Below are 21,457 nucleotides of genomic sequence, written 5' to 3' on the forward strand. Positions count from 1 at the left end.
GTGTGATTTTTTGTATGGATATTTCTCTCCTTCACTAAAGCAAAAGCTTCTGTGATGTGGGAACGGTGCATTTGACACTCACCTCTGTGTCCTGCCACAGAATTCCTGGCAGTTGCTGCTAGATGGATGAATGAATGCCCTTTCCACCACCTACCCTGATTTCATGAACTGATTAGTAGAAACCCATGGCCGGGTTGCACACTGCTCCCCAGAGAACACAGTCAGCTGCCATCCATGCCTCCAGTCTTGTCCCGCTGGGCCAGCCATTGTGCTGGAGACATGATGGAGGTGAAACAGACCATCACTCAAGGCCTTCCTTTGTGGGAGTCCAGTCAGGGAGATAAGGTCCGCATTGGACACTTCCTCTTTCATGGAGAGCCAGTGAGGTGCTGGGGAGGCAGCCCAGACCTGGGACTCAGGGGCCCAGGGTCTGCTTGGGCCGCTGACTCACTGTGAGAGCCTCTCCCTTTTTTAAGCTTCAGAAACACCCTTGGCCAGTGGCTGAAGGGGCCTAGAGCAGAGCAGCAACTTCAAAAGGTGTCTGGGCATCAAAATCACCCAAGGGGCCTGAGTCAAATACTATAAATTCCTAGACCCAGCCTCAAAGATTCTGCTTTAGGAGGTGTGAGGAGCAGCATAGGATTTGATGAGGCTTTTAATAAGGTTCAGCCAGGTTGGAAAAAAACGGTCCGAGTATAAGAGCCCTCTGATTCTCAGGCATTAGCCTGTGATCCTAATTCCTTCTGGCTGATTCCCAGGACTTCTTCATAGAAGTGTTTCTCCTTTCAGAATGATCCTTCTTGGTATGCACAAGATCCCTCCTGCCCGCGACTGAGAGTTGCAGTCACTTTTTGTCAAAAGAAAGCTCCTTCAGAACGCTCACCCTGTGGTGATGATTGTAACAGTAATGGCACAGGCTTCCTTTAGTGACCACCCACTAGGCATAGGCTTGTGCTAGGAGCCTGATATGTACTAAGTCATCTATCCAGCATGGCAGTGTACTGGTACTGCCTGACTTGGGTTAATGAGAGAAAGTGAAATAGTGTTGGAAGGATGTCAGATAGCTTAGAGAATTGCCAGCAGAGGTGAAGCCCTGATTCTGACATAGGCAGAGATACCAGACCAGGAGGCTAGGCAGCAGGATTCCTCATTGTACTGTTAGGATTCCGTGGCTGCAAAGAATGGGTTGTACTGGTTTTTTTTTTTTTTTCTATCAATGTGTTTGAGTTTGAAATTTTAGGAAATTTTGTGACTGACTTTCTAGCTCATACCTCTGACCACTTGGCTGATATGGATAGGGCTCTTTCATTAATAGTTTCAGCAGCCTATAATTGTTGGAGAGATGTCATCTCCTGAAAGGAAGTTGACCAAAAGACAAGGCAATGGATGTTGGGCAACCCGGAATCAAAACACATCTACCACAGTGCCCATCCCCGTCTTTCAGAAGAGGAAACTGAGGAGCTCAAGGTTTAACATGCCCCAGGTTACACGGCCCAGGCAGGATTCAAACCCAGGCCATCCTGCATCCTGAGCCCAAGATCTACACGTCTCTTTGTTATTCTGCTTTTCATCTTCTTTTTCCTTTCTTGTTTCTCAGGGCTCAGAGCTGCTTCTGCTGTAGAAACCAGTGCCATGGGATCACAGAATGAGGCCAGCCCCTGCAGCCCTGAGGTCAGCCTGAATCCTGGGCCAGATGGAAGAGAGCCAAACAGAAGGGGAGGGGTGAAGAAGTATGCCAAGACCCTGAGGAAAAGAAGGTCTTTCCTGCAGACCGACCACACCTGTCAGGTCTCCTTCCCCCTGGTGGCATCAGCTTCCCTGGAGAGTGTGGACGACGTGTGCTACTACAACCGGGAGCCCTACCTGGCCCTCGGTGCGCCCTCCCCAACCGTGTCCTCGCTGCAAGACGTGCAGGGTGAGCCTGGCGTCCTGGAGACCAAGGCCCTGGGGCTGCTGACTCCCCTGAGGGAGACCAAGAGCAAAAACCCAGCCTCCCGGGCCATGGAGATGGAGCCAGAGACCATGGAAACCAAATCTGTCATCGACTCTCGAGTGTCATCTATTTCTGCCATTCGCCTCCGGATTGACCCTAACCATAAAGAGAATTCTGGGATTGCCCCTCTGACCTCCAGTGTCGCCAGTTCCCCAGCAAACACCCCTCACGGTCTCAACCCAGGCTCATCTGGCCCAGATACTGCTCAGGCAGGGCCTCCCCAGACCTTATCTCCATTTCAAGACTTGAATGGCAGTGCCCCCCAAGAACTCACCATGGAGCTTGGGAACAGCACCTTGTCCCTCTCCAGTGCTGATGTGAACCCAGACAGAGTCTGCCTGACCGTCAGCCCAGGGCCACATACTATTGCTCAAGGAGACACACTGGAGCTGGGAGGAGTTCAGTTGGAAACAGGATTGGGATCTCTGTTTATAAATCCTATGCCAGAAACTGCCCCCCAGGACACAGAGCCTTTGTTGTCTTCTCAAGACAGACCTAAAAGTGATGACTGTGGAATAAATTCGGAAGAGACGATGGCTTCTTTCCCTGCAAAGGAGGAGCAACAAGGACAACTATCTCTGGAACATGGTAGAGAAGTTACAAACAAAAATGACACCAGCTTATTTCATGATGAGTCTGGGAAGGATCCAGGTGACCCCAAAGTTGATGGGTTGGATGTTCTTCCACAGACTACTGGTGTCAGTGCTCCAGCTGGTGGCATGGTAGCCTCCCTCTTCTTGGAGACTCCTGTTACAGGGACTGAGCAGACCCCAGCAAGTTCCCCTACAGAACCCCAAGGACAAAGCAGAGAAATCCCAGGTCAAGCCTGCCAGGCCCAAGAACAAAAACTATCAGCAGAGTTGGATTTTAATTCAGATTTCTTGCTTAGGGACCAGACCATTTCATCAGCCTTCTCTCTAGAGGAGGTCAAGGCAGAGCCATCTAATCATGTGACAGGGGAAGACACCACCCCTAGGGACATTCCCCAGCACGTCTCTTTGAATCCAGGGCCTGCTCTGCCGGAGCCACTACCGTGTCCCCAAGAGGAGCCCCACTTAGAAGGTTCAAACCATTTTCCGGTGCCAGAAAGTGAAGGCAAAAGGCCTAGCATCTGCCTTCCTGCTGAGAAGTCTCTTCTGTGCTTTGCCCCAGAGAGCTATCCTAAAGGTTCTGACAGTCTCAGGACAGCCCCATCTTTGGGGTTTGCAGGTGTGAATGAGACCGTGGCCCCCAGGATGGGCATGGAGCAGTGCAGCTGCCAGTTCTCCTATGCCACGTGCTTCCCTGGCCTGCAGCCAGAGACAGAGGAGGAAGACAGAGACTTGGAAGCATGTCCTACAGCCCCCCTCACCTCACCGCCCTCTTCAGGAAGTCGGCTGGCTCTGCCCTGGAGGCCTGCCCGGGCCCACAGCTGCAGTGCTGAGCTCCCATCGAGGAACAGCCACATCTGGCCGGAGTACTGCTCCAGGGCTCTAAGACAGCTGAAAGCTGCCCCTGCCAGCATCCCTGAGGGCTTCATCCAACTCATGGAGAGCTTGCTGGAATTACAGGACATTTTAGAAGCTTCCTGGGGGAATGGGAATAAACACCCCCCCGAGAAGTGCACCTGGCACTTTTCTGAAAGCCGGAGCCGCCTCTGCATGGGCTCCCAAAAGCTCCTGTCGAGCTGTCAGCACGTGATCAGAATGGACCAGACCCCGGAGGAGATGCAGAGTGCTGTGCGGGACACCTTCCAGCACCTGGTCCAGCTGGCCGGCCTGTGCTTCCAGTTCACAGACTGCAGCCACTGCTCCACCCGCCACAGGGAGGCAGCGGGGAACCTGAGGGATGTGGTGTACACCTACCATCAGTTTGTGGAGGCTGCTAAGCTGACCTGTGAGAGAGGCTACCATGACCTGAGCGTGAAACTCTTGGCCCGTCAGTGCACGGCCCTCACGGCCTCCGTGTTCTGTTTGACCCAGAAGTTCCGGGCCTCCACTGCCCTGTGAGCAGGCCAGTCGCCCCGGCCCCCTGCTCTGCCCTGACTTCCCCGAGTGGTGTCTACCATTCTTCTACCCACCCCTCTCAAATGTTTACTATTTAAAGTATTCAAATAAACTACTGCTTAATCTTTGCCTGAATTCTACAAAGTGATGACAAGTTTGGGTCAAAAGCATTCACTCTTATTCATTCAACAAACATTCACTGGATACCTCCTCTAGTCAGGGCATGTACTAGGATCTTATTCATAAAGATGAGTAAGACAAGTCCCTGCCCCTGGCCAGGATGCTCACAGCCCCTCTGGGTGGGTACAGAGAAGCAGATTGCCATCAGTAATGTGTGTACCCTAGGAGGAGCATACTCTGTGAGTGTGGAAGCAAGAAGTCACATTCTGTCCCAAGAAGGCAGGGATAGGGGAGGAAGGTGGAGTCGCTGAAAAATCATTTTAACCTCTCCCAGCACACTTATTTGGCAGTAACCTCTGCAAATAGGAGTGAATACCTGTGATATCTGATAGATTCTACCTTCACAAGTTAGGGTTGGCAGCACCTCTACCTGGAGGCCGGTATTCTTGGTGGCCTCACTGCAATGAGCATAGGTTGCCACTAGGTGGCAGTAAGCACCTTGGTTACATGGCCCCCACAGCCAGGAGTGCTCTGTGCTTGACCTGAAATTGACTGTACCCTCTATCCGATTTAGGGCTTCCCGGATAGCTCAGTTGGTAAAGAATCAGCCTGCAATGCCTGGATCAGGAAGATCTGCTGGAAAAGGGACAGGCTACCCACTCCAGTATTCTTGGGTTTCCCTTGTGGCGCAGCTGGTAAAGAATCTGCCTGCAATGCAGGAGACCTGGATTTGATCCCTGGGTTGGGAAGATCCCCTGGAGAAGGAAAAGGCTGTCTACTCCATTATGGCCTGGAGAATTCCATAGACTGTATGGTCCATAGGGTTGCAAAGAGTCAGACACGACTGAGCGACTTTCACTTCACTTAGGTCACTTCTATTCATTTTAAATAGCTAAAAAGGCAAATATTAAAATCCTGAATCTAGATTTGCCTTTTAAAGACTAATATTACAGCAAAAGAAATATATCCCGTACCTTTCTCACTAATTCCAGTTGAGCCAGTTAATCCCTGTTAATCTTGGTGGGACCTTGATTCGACATGGCTACCTAACTTATCAGCGCTTTGGTTTTCTATTCTGAATATCGGAGATATTAATAGTGCCTACTTTGCGTGGTAAAAACTAGTAAATGGTCAGTAAAAGTTAGTAATCATCCCCAAAGTTTATGGATGCTTCTCCCCATCTGAAATCCTTTCCTGCATTTTGTTTCCAGGAAAACTGATTTCTAGATACCCTTTGGATGCCTTTCCCCTCGACTTCTCTGTCCAGGCCAAAGATAATTTAGACACTGACTTTGGGCTATCAGAGTTTATTCAAACCCCTGTGGGGCTCCTGATTAGTTTTGAGCTCAGTGTGCCCTCTCCTCTGAGGCTTCCTAATTCCTCTCCTTCACCCAGCAAAAGCAGAGCAAAGGTGGGGGTGTTAAGTGACATACCCAAGCTCTTGCCAATCAGAAGGAAAGCAGTATTGGGGGAGAAGGGAGGAGAATCTTCCCATCACCTGTTATCAGTTACTTGTTAACTAGTAACCAGTTAATCAGTACTTGTGCCAGGACAAGATTTATTTTCTTAGAGGCCTGTTTCTTTTCACAGAATACTTTGAACAAAATTTAAATAAGGCTCTTGAGAACAGATTTGAAGTGGTTTCATGACCATGAAAGGGAGGAACAACAGGACATCGAAATAATAAAAATTGTTATAATGTTAAACAGGACTTGAATACTTTCACAAGCAGACATCTATGAAGAGCTACATGACCAATTTATGTGAACACAATCCATGTATTCACAAGCTTAGGGAAGGAGCTCAGGACTTCAATGCAATCAGGTCTTGAATCCTGGTGATCAGGGAACGCTTCCTGTAGGCGGCAGCATTAATTATAGAACCAGTATGTCAAGAAGTATTTGTTGAGCAGCTACTCTGTGTCAGGTCCTGGGTTTAGTAGATAGAAAGGTAAGTTATTCGCAGGAAAGGTGAAAAATCACTCATTTGTTTATCCTGTTGACGAATATTCACTGTGCAGTGCCACTGGGAATATAATCATTTACATGATAGATGTATTATCAGGGAAGACAGAAAAAAGATTTATGATAGGTGAAGGTGAAATAAACAAAATGAAGAGTGTCAAGATGCGGCTGGGATGAGCCTATCTTCCCTAGCAGGGATCAGTAAAGGTCTCTCTGAGGAGGGAAGGATTAAGCTGAAACCGAAAGGGTAAGAAGGAGCCAGGCATTTAAAAAGTGAGAGAAAAGGGAACAGTACTTGCAAAGTACTGTTTAAATCATTGAAACATTTTGTGTGTTTTAATCATTTCAAGATGGATGTGACTGGAACACAGCAGGCTGGAAGAAGAGTGAAAGATAAAGTTGGAGGGGCATCCAGGAACCAGACTGTGCAAGGTCTTAGGAAGATTCAATTTTACCTTCAAGTACAAAGGGAAACCACTGAGAGGGAGTACGGGACACACATAGTCATCTGGTAAATGGATGGGGGCGGAGCAGGGTGGGCAATTACACCAGCCAGGTGCTCTTTTCTGTGGGGAAGTGGCCATGAGCTCACAGGAAAGGTGTTCAGTACAGCTGAGTTCAAGGTGCATGGATTGGTAGGTGTGGGAGCCACTGAAGACCATTTTAGCCAATTTTCAAGTCCTGCTGAGTACAAAGCCAAGGCCAACTTCTGAGCAAAGAAGAGACTTTAGAGCTGGGTTTCAGAAAAAAGCCTTCTGAGGGAGGAAATCATATTTGGTTTCAGTATTTTACAAGTTGTTCCACTGGCAGATAAAGGATGGATTAAGGCTTGGACTGGGAGTGGGAGGTGCTGGAGAAGTTGTGGAAAGAAAAGAGGAAAACTGTGGGGCCAAGGACAGATCCAACAAGGCTGTGGTTTCTTGGACAGTAGATATTTCAGGCTCATTCAGGGTAGGGTCTCTCAAAAGGATGAGACATCTAAGACTGCAAAAATAAAGAGTGGCTGATAGTTTTTATCAGGCCAAGGCTTGGACAAGACACTTTAGGTTTCTGAGAGTCAGTTTCCCTGTGGATTTGTGAGATGAGATGAAGGAGGGAGAGTGGCCAGAGGCTAGATTCATTTGTGATCTGCCCAAGCTAGGATATCTGTTATCCTGGATGACCAGATTGTGGTGAGGGGAACTGTGTCATCCCAAGGGCTCTGCTGGTTATGGGGAAGGCAAGGCCCCAGGATGCCACATGAGGGGTGGTTCACGTCTGGTTTCAGTCCAGTTTCGCTGTGTTCAGACCTTCAGTTCAGTTCAGTCGCTCAGTCGTGTCCGACTCTTTGCGACCCCATGAATTGCAGCACGCCAGGCCTCCCTGTCCATCACCAACTCCCAGAGTTCACTCAGACTCACGTCCATCGAGTCGGTGATGCCATCCAGCCATCTCATCCTCTGTCGTCCCCTTCTCCTCCTGCCCCCAATCCCTCCCAGCATCAGAGTCTTCTCCAATGAGTCAACTCTTCACATGAGGTGGCCAAAGTACTGGAGTTTCAGCTTTAGCATCATTCCTTCCAAAGAACACTCAGGACCGATCTCCTTTAGAATGCACTGGTTGGATCTCCTTGCAATCCAAGGGACTCTCAAGAGTCTTCTCCAACACCACAGTTCAGACCCTAACAGCCATCAAAGCGCCTGGTCATCTGCAGCAGCGCTGTGCGGTCGGCAAGCGGCTGGGATTGTATCCCCAGCGAACAGGCAAGGAAATCGAGGCTCAGCGAGGCGCAGGAACCTTGTAGCGGGACGCAGCTCCTTAGTGCCACCGTGCGCTTGGCATCCTAAGCCCGAGCCTTCGCCGCACACCGACCAGCCAGGCTGAAAACGACAACTCCCAGAATGCTAGTCGGCGTGGGGCCGGAACCGGAAGTGGAGTCGGAGGCGGGACTTGGTGAGTGCCGCTTCCGCCGCGGGAGGAGACTGGTTCAGGTACGTAGGGCATTTGTTTGTGGGAGGAATCGGGCATGAGGGTCGGGCCTCTGATAGCCGCCTCCTTTGACCGTGTGGCAGAAGCCTGGGAAGCAGGCGCTCGCCCTGCAGTTGTGTGGCGCCAGACTCTTGATGATGGTCCTTTCTGCTTCCCGTCGCTTTCGCAGCCTGTGGGCCATACGGGGCCTACGTCGGGGTACTCTTCGAGCTTGGGGTCAGGGTGTTCTAGTGCTGAAGGTGCCAGAGGAGGAGAGCCGACTTTGGTAGCTAAAACCTAGAATGAAAAACTAAGAGAAGAGTTCAGAGGCTGGTCCATCACTTAGCGCCCAGGGATATATTCATCAGGTGCAACATGGGTTAGAAAAGTTCTGAGGCCTCCGTCAACTCAGAGATGGGGGTGGAGTGGAGGATTTATTAATTCAGCAAGTCTTTACTGAGCGTCTGTTATGTACGAAGCCTGTTTCCAGGCATAGAGGATATAGTGAACAATACAAACATAACACTTATAGGAGTGGGGACGTTCAGACCAAAAAATAAGTAAGATGTGTGCCATGTTGGAAAGGGAAAATTGGAATGTAGTGAGAAAGGTAGTAGTCATATAATTATCCAGGGGAAGAGGATTGAGGTAGAAAAAACAGCAAGTGCAAAGACCCTAAGGTGCTATATCCTTAGTATATTTAAGAAACATAAATATAGCAAGTATTGGTCAACAGCAAGTAGACCAGATAGTTCAGACAACAATAGATCATCAATAACAATCAGTGTAGGCCATTGTAAGTGTTCAGGAAAATAATCAATAAGCAATCTATAATAGGAATAGAAGAGAGTTTTATTCTAGCCAAATTGAGGAGTGTAGCATGGGAGACATAAAATCAGGAAGCACCTGAAGTGTGTTCCACCAGACAACAAAATGGGAGAACCTTATAAAGGTAAAAACTGCAAGGTTACAGTTAGTTACATGAGTTACTTGTCATGAATTATAATTGGAGCTGGCAAGAAATAAGGGTGCTTATTAGTAAGGATTGGTTAAGGTCTGAAATGGTTGCATAGTTATGAAAGGAGATCTTGAGACTGTAGGGTTGCAGCTGGCTGGTGTTATTCTGAATATGACTGATAGTGTCCTTGGGGGTCTGGTACAGTTCAAAGAAAGTTCAAGTTCTCAGTGGTGCAGAGACTTGTCTGAGACCAGGTCTTCAGTGGCCACCCAATTCCATTTTTGTCTGCCTGAACTCTTACTCCATTTTAATTTCAATGGATCATTACAGAGATTTACTTTTTCAAAGATACATGTTTCCTATTATGTTGGTAGCACACTGGACTCAGAGGAGTAGCCATGAGCAATGGTTATAGCATTCTTAATCTGCCACTTGCCTCTAGACTAGAGCACTTCTTTTACATATCTTCCTCAGGGATTTTGAACACCACTTTGAAATTATTACACTAGTTAAGTGTGCTGTAACAATAATTCTTCGTATTTTTCTACCTCAGCTCTTCTGATGGATATTACCCATTTTCTCTATGACTATGGCTTTCTGCTGCAGTAATATGTAAGTCAGAGGAGGGAATATGTAGATTTGAAAAGTGAATTCTGATACATCACCAGCACCTTAGAATCCTTGGTGGGATTTGGGCTGCTCTTTACCATAATTTTTGGCCAGCTCTAAACCTTCCAGGGTGTTTCTAGTATAGGACTTTGCATAGCATAGGTGCTTAGTAAATATTTGCTAAAAGAATGGTTTTTAAAAATGGAAACGTAATGGGATAGGTAGGTTTTACCATCTCTGTCTCACCCTCAACTCATACACGCATTCCAAAGAAAATGAACTGATGTCACTGCAGCAGTGAATAATTATTGCTTGGAGGTGTCAGGGGTCATGCCTGTCTTCTAAAGAGGAAATTTGGCTTCCTTACTACTGAAAGGTTTCTGCGCTTACATATTTCTCTAGAAGACACACATGCTTTTCTCTGCGTTAGTATTTTACACACTTTAACACTATTTGTCACTTGGATATAGGGAAATACTTCTGCAAGTATAATAGTTCCTTTTTCTAATCTGGGTGACAAGGACAGAGGACTAAACGCATGGACTGGAAATTGGAAGGGAGTACTCAGAAAACAGAGTCACGGGTGCTGCAGGAGCACGAAATCACCCTAGACGACCCAGGTGAAGATGGTGTCTCTGAGAGCTTCCAGCTTCTACAGATTGATGTGGGATGTGAGCATTGGGAGCAAGAGACCCTGCCCACAGGCAGTGCAGCGTGGTGCTCGGTGAGTGGAACGAGTTGCCAGGTCACAGGCTTTGAGATGATGGAATGTCCCAGAGGCCGTATTTCAAGGATAGATCCTGGTAACGAGAAGATTGGGAATGAGTTAGGTGTATTCCAAGGGATGAGTTTCATGTTACCTGGTTTAAGGTTTAATTTCATTTGGATCATAGAAAAAGTAAATTAAGTTCAAGAGGAATCTTTGTATACCTCAGAAAGGTCAGGAAATCTCAACCCTGTTCCTAACAAATTTACTGTGACCTTGGGCATGCCACTTCTCTTTTCTGGGGTTCTGCTTTCTCTAAACACAATCTAGGCCATTTTTGTTTTTAAGACTAACACCGCTTTTCTCTCCTAATCCTATATCTAAATTTGAAAAATAAGTAACTATTTCTAATATTCATTTTCCTTTTTGGTGCTTATGAAGTTCTCAAACAATTTTGTTTTCTGGATAACATAAGAAAAATGTCCAAAGAAAGCAGAGGCACTGGGAAAAGATAGTTGCGGCAAAGAAGAGTAAAAGAAAACAAGAAAAAGAAAGACGAAAAGCCAACCGTGTAGAAAATTCAGGTAACGGTAAATTAGATTGTTCGTGTAATTATTAGTATATTTATTTGTTAGCAAACTGGTATCTGCTTGTTCCTGGAAGAGTGGGGATATTGTTTTTAAGTAAAAACATCTGGGAGATATGACCTATTGTTCTATTTTGTCGGGAATCAGAGTATCAAAGAAAGCAAAATTTAAGACTGCCTTTCACATATAGGCAGTCTAGTGCATATATGTGTTTATAAGCTCAGAAGTAGAAGGAATGATACCAACAACAGCTAATGTTTATTCAGGACTATGTACTAGGTTCATTGCTAAGAATTTTACCTGGTTTACCATAAGGGGCCTTTTATTATCCTCATTTTCTCAGCAAAGAGATTGAGGCTCAAAGCAGTTAAATAACATGCCCAAGATCATATAGGTAATAAATGAACAAACTGAACTCTGCCTTAGATCCAGCAGTGTGTTCAGAGCACTGATTTCACTGTTCTGCGATACCTACACTGCCTAATGAATGAATACCTTGTATGAGCTTCCAGTTTCTCTTCTTATGCAAAAAGTACTCACCTGGCTGAGGAGATTAGTTCTTACTGAATAATATTTTTCTGCTTTTCCACTTTTATTCCTTTCTGGTATTTCTTACCCTAGGCATCTACCCGCAGCACAGCAAACGTTTTCTGAGATCCCTAATCAAGGAAAGACTTTTGGAAGCCAAGCACTCAGGCCCAAGACTCTGTATCGATTTGAGTATGACTAACCACATGTCTAAGAAGGTAAAGCATCCACTGAACTCTGAATGGCTGCTCACACGAGAGAGGTTCAGGTGGGAGCAGCTTTTACAAAGAGCATGACCAGCTCCAGTCTCTAGGATTCTCTAGAAATCCAGGAAATGTGCTTAGTTTTCTACACATGGCTACTCAGTTCCAAGAGGGCTATTGTAAATAGGAAGAGAATAGACATCCTTTGGTTTAGTTTAAGATTTTTTTCCTTATATTCTGTTTTAAACCCAACGCATTTGCCACTGTGTTCATGGTGTCCCAAGTCTAGAAGGAGCCTTTCAGGTGTAATTGTCCAGGGAAATCTTTGGCTTTCTGCTAGGGAGAGGAATGTTTGCCTGGTTGCATGTTGTGGGGAGATTACCTGGTGGGAGGTCTTGCTACACTGTAGGTGTTTTGTAAAGCCCTGTTGGTGAAGGATGGCTTTTCACCCTAGGATTCTGCGGGTGGCTGAACACACAACACTCCACACCAGACAGATAAGATTGATAACAGTCACATGTACTCATCCGGAAAGGAGCATGATACTGCACAACATTTGGGCCACATGGGATTGCGTTCGGGAACAGAATAAATAGCCAGGGGTCATACTTTATAGGTTTCTGCAGGAAGATTGATTGATTTGTTGGAATAATGCTGTGGGTTGGCAGGAGCATTGAAACCCATTAAGATGCCCTGGAGGAGGGCATGGCAACCTACTCCAGCATTCTTGCCTGGAGAATCCCATGGACAGTGGAGCCTGCGACACAGTCCATGGGGTTGCAGCTAGTCAGACATGACAGAAGGAACTTAGCACACATGCACGCATTCAGGGATAAACAGGAACCCTTCATCAGAGGAATCCCTTTGATAAAAAAGAATTGTTTAGCTTGTGCACCTTATCAGTGGCAGCAGAATTTGGAGAGGAACTTGCAGCTCAGCCCTTCACAGCCCTCTCATTTTCACCAGATAACAAAGTGGCACACAGTATTGGACCTTGCTATTGGGCCTTATATCTTAAAACGCATCTTTGTTTCCCATCGTCCCTGTTGTACGTGCTAGTGTCTCCATGTTTTTCAGAGAAATTAGTATCTGAGATTCTTCCGGGAAACCTCTAACTATAGCCCACTGAAAAGGTCAACCAAGAATTTTCTACTGTTTGTATTCATTGAGATATCAGATTAAATCAAAGCCTAAGGTTTCTTGTGTGTGTTTTTATTTTTTCCTGTACTGAACCAAGTCAGGCCAGATTGTGAAATAACCTTTCTATAAGGGTTATGTCTCTGAATCAGGATGGAAAGTTAAAAATTCCAAACCTATGACATTTCCTGGAGTTAGGGAGAATGTGCCAAGTTTACCTGAGGGAGTATAAAAATGCCTATACAGTAATCTAACCTCTTTTTAATAAATAGTAAATATCACATGGTAAGCTTTTTGATAAAAGCTAAAAGAGAAATAGAGTTACAAATATAGAAAACAAACTTACAGTTACCATGGGGTAAAGGGAGGGGCAAGGATAAATTGGGAGTTTGGGATTGACATATACACACTACTATGTATAAAATAGGTAACTAATAAGGACCTACTGTCAGAGAAGGCAATGGCACCCCACTCCAGTACTCTTGCCTGGAAAATCCCATGGATGGAGGAGCCTGGTAGGCTACAGTCCATGGGGTTGCTAAGAATCAGACACGACTGAGTGACTTCACTTTCACTTTTCACTTTCATGAGTTGGAGAAGGAAATGGCAACCCACTCCAGTGTTCTTGCCTGGAGAATCCCAGGGACGGGGGAGCCTGCTGGGCTGCCATCTATGGGGTCGCACAGAGTTGGACACTACTGAAGCGACTTAGCAGCAGTAGCATCAGCAAGGACGTACTGTATAGCATAGGGAACTCTACTCAATATCTTGTAATGGCCTATATGGGAAAAGAGTCTAGAAAAGAGTGGGTTTAGGTATAAATGATTCACTTTGCTGTACACCTGAAACTTAATACAATATTGGACGTCAGCTATACTTCAATAGAAGTTTTTTAAAAAGCTAAAATAAATATATATACACATGTATATATATGTATGTATTAGCCAGTCTAGAAGGAGGGAGAGGTCTTAGTTTTTTCATTAACTAACTATTTCTGGGCTGGTATCATTACCTTGACTTTCATCTGTAAGGTATGATGCCATGGGATGTAACACAAGTGCATACATACGTGTACGCACTTGTGGAGTAAAAGGGGCCATTGTATTTCATGAGCTTTCCCAGAGTCGTATTCAGTGAACTTACTCAGTAACCATTTGTTGATAATGAATTTAGAAAGAGTGGGCATGTTACTACCCTAAGTTATCCTTACTTTGAAGGAATTAAGTAGACTGGCTGGACAGATCCGAAGGTTGTATGGTTCCAATAAGAAAGCTGACAGGCCATTTTGGATCTACCTCACTGGGTTCACCACAGACAGCCCCCTGTATGAAGAGTGTTTGAGGATGAATGATGGATTTTCCAGTTATCTGGTAAGCCTTATTTTGCATATTATTTGAATTGTCATTTGAAAAGTAGGTTGGAGGAGATAATAGTAAGTTTTTTAACTTTTTCATATTTTGATGTAAAAAAATTTTATATAATTTATATATTTTCACTATTACAGTCTTAAAAAATTTAGAACCTCTCATCGGTTCTTATATTTAAAAATTTTCATCCTTCCCACTGCATTGGAAAACTAGTATTACCAGTATCTAGGGCTGTATTTTGTATCTGGTGTATTTTATACTAGACTGCATTCCAGGAATGTTTTAGGGAAATGCCATGACTCCTTGTTCTTAAAGTGCAGAATTTGGAAACATGAGTTTTGAGGGGAAGAGAGAATCCTTATGGAAGTAATATGGATTTAAGATGAGTTTTAGGGAGTATTAAGTTATTTTCAGTACTTTCCTTAGGATCTCTTAAATGTAGACATTGGTATACAGGTAGGAATCTAGATCAGTGCCTAAGAAGTGACTCTAAAAGTGCCCTTGTGTGTTTGCATCGTGTAGCTGAGACTGAGTAGTGTGACCTTTCCCAGGGAGGTCCTCGGAGGCCCCAGGTGTGAAAAGTGCCGTTTGCATTGCTGCCCAATTAGTCATGGTGCTGTTACCTTCATATCCCTCCTGTAATGCGCCATTCCCAGCTTTATTTCTCTGTACATGTTTTGTGATTCCTGCATATGAGCCAAACAGATCCATTCTAAGGCCCGTGTAGTTCAGCCCTCTTGCTTTCCTGTCTTTGTGCTTTTCTTAGATGATTCTCTCCAGTTTGAATACATTTTCCTTTTGTCTGTGTCAGTCTCACCTCTTTTCAGAAACCCAGTTCCAGCATTCCCTTCACTACAAGGTCGTTGCTGGTGCTGTCATTCTCTCTCTGTAGTCCCAGGGCGTGCTCCCTGTGTGTCAGGGCCTCATTACCACTTTCTGTCTCATTTTGTAAGGTTGAATGTCTGTGCCTTTCTACTTCTGCTCCCCAACTGAGCCCTTTCTGAGAACAGGTTGTCAGACATGTATCCCCTTGGTGCACCTGGAGCCAGGCCTGATAGAAACCACTGCGTGCTCTGTAAGTGACTGGGTGCTGCAGTGTGGGCTGTGTCTTAATCTAGTTAACACTACATTGGATTGTTTACATTTTTCAGCTAGACAGAACAGAAGAAGACTGCTTTAGTTTATTTCCTCTGGAAACCCTTGTGTACCTGACTCCGGACTCAGACCATGGTATGTTCTTTATGCATTCATTGCTTCTTAGCCCTTTATTTCATTATTCCTGGTGTCAGAATTTGTTAAAGCCACCCATGGTGTATCCAAGGTAAAAAAGGAATGAACGTTAATTGCACACCTCTTATGGATAGAGACCTCACTGGATACATTGTATTTGTCCTGCCATGTGTACAAAGCTGCACAGATTTAGGGTCTCCATCCTCAGTTGGACCTTGTGAGCTACTTGGTAATCCTCCTGAGTTTTCCTGGTCACCTCCTTGCATTGACTCTTTTTGGATCAATGTCAGATAAATTTTTTTTTCCCTGAAAATTATCTATTTCACATAATTTTCACTTGTATTAAGTTGATCTCAGTAGTTGTCTAATTATTTTATATTTCTCTGAAATTTTACCTCCTTTCTGAATCCTGATGGTGATCTGAGTCTGCCTATCTGATTAGATATGCCAGTGGTTTATCTATTTAATTGAACTTTCCAGGGGATTAGCAAATCTACTCTCTTTTCATTTCCTATTTCATTGAATTTCTACTTTTTATCGTTAATAAATTCTTTCCTTTTACAATCTTTGGATTTAGAAATTATAAAACAGATTAATCTTAATGGCCTTTATTTTTTCATTAGCTCTTGAAAATGTTGATCTAAACAAAGTTTACATCCTTGGTGGACTTGTGGATGAAAGCATTCAGAAGGTAAGTGTACATTTTAGGCCTGACAACTGCATTTTGAAAAATGAAGCTTTCTTTTAGAGGCACCTGCCCTGTCGTAATCTCACCCAAAAGAAGTGAGAATCCAGAAGGAGTAGGAATAAAGAGCCTACTCTATCTAGGTTGACCCTCCTACTTGCCAAGTTCCCTCTCTTCTTATCACCAATGTTAACAATCCTGATACCTGACAGAATCCAGTCAGGGACTAGAGTGGGGAGTATTTGGTAATTACATAAATAGCCATTATTGAATTCCTTTCTTATTTTCTTGTCTTCAGTTCTGTAGGGGATTACTCTGATCTTGACCAAGGAATTTGTTTAAAAAAAAAAAAAATGGTTGGCTGTACCAGATCTTAATTGTGGCACATGAGATCTTTAGTTGTGGCACGTGAGATCTAGTGCCCTGACCAGGGCTCACACCCAGGCCCCCTGCATTGGGAGCCAGGAGGCTTAACCACTGGACTGCCAGGGAAGTTCCTACCAGGGAAGCTTTCAACATTCTTACCAATTATTTGTTCTTTGTTCAAAGAGTAGTTTGTTCCTTCTTGGATCATCTTCCCTGTTGACAGACGTCTTACCCATAATCTCAACCGCAGTAGAATTGTCCAGGTTTCTTTTGTTGAATTTGAATTTTTGTTGAGATAATTTTTTATGCTTAATAATTAGGATATTCTGTAGATGTAAATAATGATATAATGGTTAAAATGTATAAAAAGGAGCACAGCGAAAAATAAGTCTATCTCTCATCTTTGTCGCCCAGCGTCTGCAGTGTGAGGCAGCCATGGTTTTCTTGTGTATCTCTTGATATATTCTGTGACCACACAAGTATGTATTTATGGGTTTATGGGCATGTTAAATTAATATATTTTTTCATGTATAAGAGTGTATTTTTTCATATGTATGTGAGATACATACACATTTAACACAAATGATATTTAACTGTACTGCATTTATTCTAAAAAAAGTCAGTGTTCCACGACTCCATAATGATAGTCTTAAAATATGGACAGGAGGTAGGGGTAGGGGAGCGCTGTAAAGAATGTCAGCTAATAAATGAGAAACGAATAATAGAATTGAAAAGTCGCCATTTTGTCACTCCCAGTGTAATCATTGATTCAGGGAACTGACTGAAAGAAAGGTTGTGAGGGAACTAACTATTCATGTGGTCTCAAAGTACCAGCCCACGGATTAGAAAGGCAAAAGTGTACCCTTAAAATGGAGTGATCTGGAGTTCACCATCTTAACAAATGATCAAACAGAATCCCCAGTGGTGGCAAGTACCTCCTTATGATGGAATCTCACCTGTGATGTATTCTTACTAGAAAATGTTTAAACTGAATTTAATCATCAACAGACCTAGGATGTGAGACATTCTATAAGACAACTGGACCAGACTTTCAAAGAAGTCAGTGTAATGAAACCTGATATGGCTATGGGGGCTATTTTAGGTTAAAAAGATTAAAAAGACAGAACAGCAAAGTGCATCTCCTGCAGCAGAGTGACAGCCCCTTTTTTGAAGCATACAGTTCTAGAGGGCCAGTGAGCAGTGTGTAATATATAGATGCACAAATGTAACACACTGTCCTCTTTATTTTCCACCAACATTTAAACTGAAAAATAACTGGTACGAAGATTTGTCAAAGGTATAGAACTTTCTGGTTGCTACTTAAGAGTTTGGCTCCTTCACTGCTGCTGCTGCTAAGTTGCTTCAGTTGTGTCTGACTCTGTGTGACGCCATAGATGGCAGCCCACCAGGCTCCTCTGTCCCTTGGATTCTCCAGGCAAGAACACTGGAGTGGGTTGCCATTACTTTTCCAATGCATGCATGCATGCTAAGTCGCTTCAGTCGTGTCCGACTCTGCAACCCTATGGACAGCGCCCACCAGGCTCCTCCGTCCACAGGATTCTTTATGCAAGAATACTGGGGTGGGTTGCCATTTCCTCCATCACAGAAATATACTAAGAAGAGCATTTATTCAAGGGGAATCATTTTATCTTTTAAGTGTTCAGAGAACAGAAACTAGACTGTAAACTCCTTCAGGGCAGCATCCAAGTCTCCTCCTATGTACTCTAGTTCAAAGTAATTATAAAATAATGGAGTAGACTTTAATAATCACAGCTCATATATGCAAGAGGTTGTTAACTTTCAAAGAAGTCCTTTGAGTAGCTGTACCTTTATTTCATCCAAATTGCATCACTTAAAACATTTTTGGAAGGTCTTTCTTGGAACCGTGTTTCATGTGAATCTGAGAGGCTAGTAGTCCAGTGTCAGAAGAAGGAAGGTGCTAGGCCTGCTCTATGCTGTTCCAGTTCTTTAGACCACACCCACAGTGGTCAGTCAATATGGGATGATAAATGAAAAGACATTGACAAGCTAGAACAAGTTCAGAAGAGGTTGACCTGAATAATGAAGGGACTCAAAACTAAATCATGGTCAAGGAAAAGTTGACAGAACTGAGACTGTCAGCCTGGAGATGAGAGGATTCATAGGGCACGATCCCTGCCTTTGAGTATCTGAATGGCTGTCCTGTGGAAGGGCCATTTGACTTGCCTGGTATGGCTCTGGAGGAAAAGAACTAGAACAAATGACCAGAAGTCTCAGAGGAAATAGAAAATGTGCCTCAATATCAAGATTTCCTATTAACTGCTACTATCAGAATTGGAATGGGTTACCCCAGGACACATGAACTCCCTGTCACAAGAGTTGTCCATTTAAAGCCAGAGGCCACCTGGGAACGAGGTCATAGAGAATAGACAAACATTGAATGGGTGGTTGAAGTGGAATAGTTGACTATCAAGGTCCCTTTCAAACCTGAGTATGCTAATTTTCTCAGTAATCTAAAACTTTAATCCTGAGATTCCAAATATGTAGATGACTTTCCTGGATCTTCTTAAAAGGTAGTGAGTATAATTTAAACTCAGTCCATGACTCAGGGACATCTTTAAGGGACATTAATAACTGTACTGTAATGCTTAATGGCCTCAGTACTCTGAAGCTAAATGACCTCGGATTGTTGGATTTTTTTGAGTTCTGTCTCCTTTTTGTAGTTTTCAGAACCTTGCCTTTTCATCGGGCTGTATCGGGCTGTATGTTCTTATACCTTAATGCTGTCTTGTTGCTAGTGGTGTAATTAACTTGAATCCCGTCTCCTCATTTCTAATTTGCTGCTACCAGTTGGCGGTGGCTGACAACTCCAGATATCCAGAATTGGATCTTACTGAATTCGGGCCAGTAATGTTCTCTGGTTGATTAGACTGCTTGGATTTTTGGATGCAGATTGTGACTGCAGATATGCCTCTTTTTACTTCCTTCCTTCTTGGTTGTATTGATAAGTAGCCGCAAGTAGAAGCTAGCAGATAAATGGCTTCCAAATAAGTGGGTTATTGCTGCATAAGCCATTTCTTACTTGCCAGAAATACTCATTATCTGCAGTTTCTTCCTTTCTATTTTTTTAATACACATCATTTAATTATGATTACAGATGTAAATGGTAAATGAGAATTCTCACAATTTGCTCTGCTGCATATTACATTGAGAATAACTTCATGTATTATTTTTATAAGAAAAATGTTTGTGATTTACAGAAGGTGACATTTCAGAAGGCCCAAGAACACTCTGTTAAGACTGCCCGCTTACCAATCCAGGAATATATGGTCAAATGCCAGAATGGGAAGAACTATCATTCAGAGATACTGACCATCAATCAAGGTACTGCTCACATGGCCCATGCTTAATATATGTTAGTTATGCTACTGCTTCTTTACATTGTATTTAAGTATAAATGGTCCTTGAAGCAGCCTCCCATGTGACTAATGTGCTTGGACTTTATTGTATGCACTTTGTGACAGGTATCCTGGCCTCTCAGAGGCATTTTGCATTTTCTTCCTATTCCCAACTGTGTTACAGATGGTTGAAATTGTTTCTTTGTCCTAGTATGCCATGCCTTCAGCCTGTCACCGAACAGTGAATTCCTGTTTGTCCTTCATGATTCCATTCACAGGCATCTTGGCTGCTCCCTTCCCCTTCAGGCCATGTCAGGCCCCTCTGTTGTGTTCCCATTGTACTGTGTCCCTCTCTGCTGCAGCATTGTCCATTCACAGGCCTGTATCTCTCAATGTAGGTTGAGATCCTTGTAGGTAAGCAGGGCCTTTGTCTTTGCCTGTCTCCCCAGGAGACATAGGTGGTACCATATGTGGTGGAGTAGATCTGTTGATTGAAATATTCCAGAACACTTTTTTCCTTGTTAGTCATATACTAATTCTCTTTTTTCCTCTGTGTGGTCCCTTTGTTTTCTGTTTACCCTTCTAACAGTGTTTGATATCCTGTCTACTTACTTTGAGACTCAAAACTGGCCTGAAGCATTGAAGAAAGGAGTTTCTTCCAGAAAAGGCTATGTTCTTCAGAACTCAGTGGAATGATGGAGAGCCTAAGGAGGCAGCTGCAGGAGGTGAAGTTGCTGGAGTTGTCTTGACCAAAGAGCAGAGCAGAAGATGGTGGTAGTACTCATTGGCCTTTACTTGACATCTTGGCTGTTCACTGGGATGAAGAGGGACCACATTTTATGCTCTTTTGTATCTCCCATAGTGCCTGTCTCACAGGAAGTGCCCAGATACATGTTGACTAACTAGAAAGTTTACATAACAATGAATTAGCCCTAAGACTACATGGCTTTGGATGTGTTAATTCATCTTCGGTACATCTATTTGTGAAATAGCTACTCCTAAGAGTAGCTTAAATAATCAAGTAGGAATTATTCTATCATGAGTTGAATTTTCATTGCACAGGCATCATAAAGTTGCATGACTTTGTCCAGCCATCTCAAACATGCTGATTTTCCCCAGCTCAGTAATATGCTATACAGACTTTGCAGGGTCAGCCTGTCCTAACAGCCCTGCTTTAAGCCCCCATAGCATTTTGTTCCATCTGTGTGGCTCCTACTTTGTCTCCCCTATTCTGAGGATGGGCAGTGAGTGTTTCTTTCTTCCTAATAGTAGCCTTGTAACAATTTGTGGCAGTATCTTTGTATCCTTATGAGCTTTGTACCAACTAGATTCTTCATATATACTTGTGATTAACAGGTCAAATTGAAAAGCACACAGTATTGTAAGTCTAACTTGAAGAGACAGAAAATACATTGCATCTGTCACAAGTATGTTAGGTAACCTAAATCTCAGTGATCCGTTTTTTTCATGTCGTAGTCAGGTAGAGTTGCTTCAGTTACTCTAGCCAGTTTGGGTTAGTAAACTTGTTAATTTAGCTGCTAGCAAGTTCAGAAAATGTATTCTATATCTTAGAAGAATCAAAAGGTTACTTTTCTGCTCTGTCCCCTCTCCTTCACAATTTAAGTTCCTCAAGAGCTGTGATCACTTGATATATTTTATCAGTGTCTTTTTACTACTTACAAATGGCCCAGTCTT

The 21,457-nt window shown here is 43.9% G+C and overlaps 2 protein-coding genes across 21 annotated transcripts in view; both read left to right on the forward strand.

The window, feature by feature from the left end:
• The window catches only part of FRMPD1 (FERM and PDZ domain containing 1), a 160,078-nt gene extending 155,965 nt beyond the window's left edge, over positions 1-4,113 (forward strand). For all 4 annotated transcript variants that reach the window (XM_086415937.1, XM_086415940.1, XM_086415938.1 and 1 more), the window contains one exon: positions 1,598-4,113. In XM_086415937.1, coding sequence (XP_086272063.1) covers positions 1,598-3,981 — 2,384 coding nt within the window. In that variant the 3' untranslated portion in view covers positions 3,982-4,113. The remainder of the gene's footprint in view (positions 1-1,597) is intronic.
• A 3,890-nt stretch (positions 4,114-8,003) lies between these two features.
• Positions 8,004-20,703, forward strand: TRMT10B (tRNA methyltransferase 10B). Of its 17 annotated transcripts, none has more exons than XR_015169913.1 (9): positions 8,004-8,961; positions 10,098-10,300; positions 10,758-10,866; positions 11,491-11,615; positions 13,955-14,107; positions 15,260-15,334; positions 15,958-16,025; positions 19,625-19,748; positions 20,352-20,703. XR_015169913.1 is itself a non-coding variant. In XM_086415946.1 (9 exons), the coding sequence occupies exons 1-9, from the start codon at positions 8,943-8,945 to the stop codon at positions 20,456-20,458; spliced, it is 987 nt and encodes a 328-aa protein (XP_086272072.1). In that variant the 5' UTR covers positions 8,004-8,942; the 3' UTR covers positions 20,459-20,703. The 17 variants fall into 17 exon arrangements, 7 of the variants coding, with proteins under 7 accessions (XP_086272072.1, XP_086272076.1, XP_086272071.1 ...); XR_015169917.1 differs by having other exon boundaries at positions 10,103-10,300; XR_015169912.1 differs by having other exon boundaries at positions 8,004-8,228.
• Positions 20,704-21,457: the final 754 nt, after the last annotated feature.

This window comes from Bos grunniens, chromosome 8 (genome assembly GCF_055505025.1).
Source record: "Bos grunniens cultivar Pamir isolate PY7600 chromosome 8, Bosgru_T2T1.0, whole genome shotgun sequence".
NCBI lineage: Eukaryota > Metazoa > Chordata > Mammalia > Artiodactyla > Bovidae > Bos > Bos grunniens.